This window comes from Trichophyton verrucosum, assembly GCF_000151505.1.
Source record: "Trichophyton verrucosum HKI 0517 chromosome Unknown contig01231_1.f1.exp, whole genome shotgun sequence".
NCBI lineage: Eukaryota > Fungi > Ascomycota > Eurotiomycetes > Onygenales > Arthrodermataceae > Trichophyton > Trichophyton verrucosum.
In genome coordinates this window covers 53549-56105 of record NW_003315134.1, presented here as the reverse complement: position 1 = coordinate 56105, position 2557 = coordinate 53549, and the positions used below count along the sequence as shown (strand labels likewise).

At 52.0% G+C, this 2557-nt stretch overlaps 1 protein-coding gene across 1 annotated transcript; it reads right to left on the bottom strand.

Annotated features, from left to right (window-relative positions):
* Positions 1-949: 949 nt before the first annotated feature.
* Positions 950-1651, bottom strand: TRV_08032 (uncharacterized protein; the record flags this gene model as incomplete). Its single annotated transcript, XM_003017935.1, has 1 exon — positions 950-1651. The coding sequence occupies one exon, from the start codon at positions 1649-1651 to the stop codon at positions 950-952; it is 702 nt and encodes a 233-aa protein (XP_003017981.1).
* Between the last annotated feature and the right edge of the window lie 906 nt (positions 1652-2557).

The window sequence follows — 2557 nt, the reverse complement described above, 5'->3', positions numbered from 1 at the left end:
AGCGCAGCTAGCCAGCTAGCTAGCCAGAGGGCCCCATCGGAGTCTTTCTCGTCTTTCTCGTCGTCTCTTAATAAGGGGCGATATAGCCTGACTCGACTGTCTTTGAAGTCCGTTCCATGCCTGTTCTCGGTCCGCAGCTCTTGATTGGCAGGCAAGAGTCAGTCCCCCTTCTAAGGGGACCCAGTAGCAGTAGTGTGCGGGACAGGTAGAAATGAAGAAAAGGGAAGAGGAAAAAAAAAAAATGACCAGACCAGTGCATATGGATGTGGGTATGCATGCAGTGCAGTGTATATAGCAGTGTTTACTTATAACCATCTCAAGTCATATCATGTTCGACCAACGACCGCCAGAAGACACTCGTCCCCCAGAACGGCGCCGTATTCGGTTCAAACTCCGGCAGACGCACTGACTGGTTCATCTTGCTGTACTCATCCAGCACCTCGTCTCTATTCACACTGTCAGCAATATATCATCTCCAATAGTACGGAGTAGAAGAGAGCATGAAAAGACTCACGTAGATGTCTCTAATGGCCCACCGAAGAAGACCACGGGCCGTCTAGCCAGCACCTCGACAAGATGCCGTCTCTCCATGCCTGGCCCAAACACCACCGTCTGCTCATCCACCATGCCAAACGCCTCCCGCCGCACCACTTCGACCCCCAACGAGGCCAACAGCTCGACGTCCAGCCTGTTGAAAACCGGATCCTGGGCATAACACCGACACGCCCTTTCACTGTTGCTCTCCAGCGCCGTCGCCGTCGCCGTCTCCGTCGCCGTGGTCGTCGTCGTACCTATTGTATAGAGAAAAGAAAAAAGTGGGGGATAAGTAATCCGTTAATCTTACGTATCGCCACAATACCGACGCATATTATTGCTATTATCATGCTTTTTTGTTTTTTTCTCTTAAATGAAATGAAAAACAGACGGAAAGGTCATGTCATGTCACGCTTTAATTATTTGAGAGCGGGTAGACATGGGATATTTTAAAATTATTATATAGCCTTTTTGTTTTTTCTTTAAATGCGAAAGCGAGAGAGAATGCGAGGAAGAAGAAAAGGTACGTACGGGTATTAGGAGAGAGAAGGTCGATCAGAGAGATGAAGGCCGCCAGCTGGAAGAGCGAGACGGCTCGACGGTCGACCAGCCCGCCGCGAAGAAAGCCGCTGGGGCTCCCAAGGGCGATGCAGATGAACTTGCTGTTGTCTTTGCTGCCGCCGACGGAGCTGGCGATGGGAGAGGCTGCGATGGCCTTCCAGGTCTGCGAGTCCAGCCATTTTTCCTGGTGGGCGTCGAACTGCGCGCGCAGCTGGCTCAGCGTCAGCCCGTCTGGTATCTCTGCTGGTATAAGCTGGTCTGGCATGGCTGTCGTTGTAGCTGTAGCTGTAGCTGCAGTCCTAGCTGTAGTCTTCGTTGTAGTGGCCACCCGCCTGGTGTTGGTGATGTGAGTCCAGCCATCGTCGTCCTGAACAGCCACTCGCCGTCGCGGGACAGCCTGCGTCTGAGACTTAGTCTTCTTCCGCGGCATCCTTTCAGTTGCAACTGTGATTGTGATTGTTATTATTATTATTATTATTTCATCTGCTGCGTCGTTCTTGTAGTGAGGTTGAATTAACGATTGTGTGGAGTTCCTCTTCCGGCCTAGTCGAGCCATCCATCGCCATCAACCATCCAGACTTCTACTTAAAAGCTAACTTAACTGGCTCAGAGACGCCCAAACGACGACCATCCCGACGCCACGCCTACGCCTGGGAAGATCCTGCCGTCCATCGCGAGCCAGCCATGAAGCATGTCCACCACGCGAGCGGCAGGCAACAGGCAACAGGCAAGCAACAGGCAAGCAAGCAAGCAAAGCAAGCAAGCAACAGGCAGCGGTGCTCAGGAACAAACACGAGCCCATGAACCACTTGAACCAGTCTTTCAACACCCTTAGCCGCCAAGTCAGGTCGAAACTCTGGTAACTCACAAGCTAAAAAGGGTCCCCTCTCCCTCTCCTCCCCCCTCCCCAAACGAACTCCACGCTAGATGCCAACGAACATTCCATGCAGATACTTCTCAGATTTAATGCTCTGGTGGATGGGCGGACGGGATGGACATGGTCATGGATTGCGCTGGATACTTTACTTTCGCTCATCATGGACATGGGCTAAGGGTACAGGAAGTTATGCTTCGATGGATACGACAAGGGCCGGGGGGGACTGGACAAGGGACAGGGAACATGGCTGTGGTCATGGACGAGAGGAAGTTACGAAGTTTCTCCCCGCGACCGCCCGTTAAGACTAAAGAGAGAAAAGCGAACTCAACTCTGGACGACCATACTTAATTTTCTTAGCTAAACTTCCAGCTAACTAAAGCGAGAAAGAGTCAAGACTGCCACGCCCGGGATCTGCTGCGGTTAAACTTGATGCAGTTACATAAAGGGAGGGTGTGTGAGCGAGTGATAGGCAGATACCCCGAAATACCCGCGGGATGACGATGCCGATGACGATGACGATGGGATGAGCAGTCGGCGGGTTTGAGAACAGTACGAGCCGGACGAGACGATGGCTTTATTTATTTA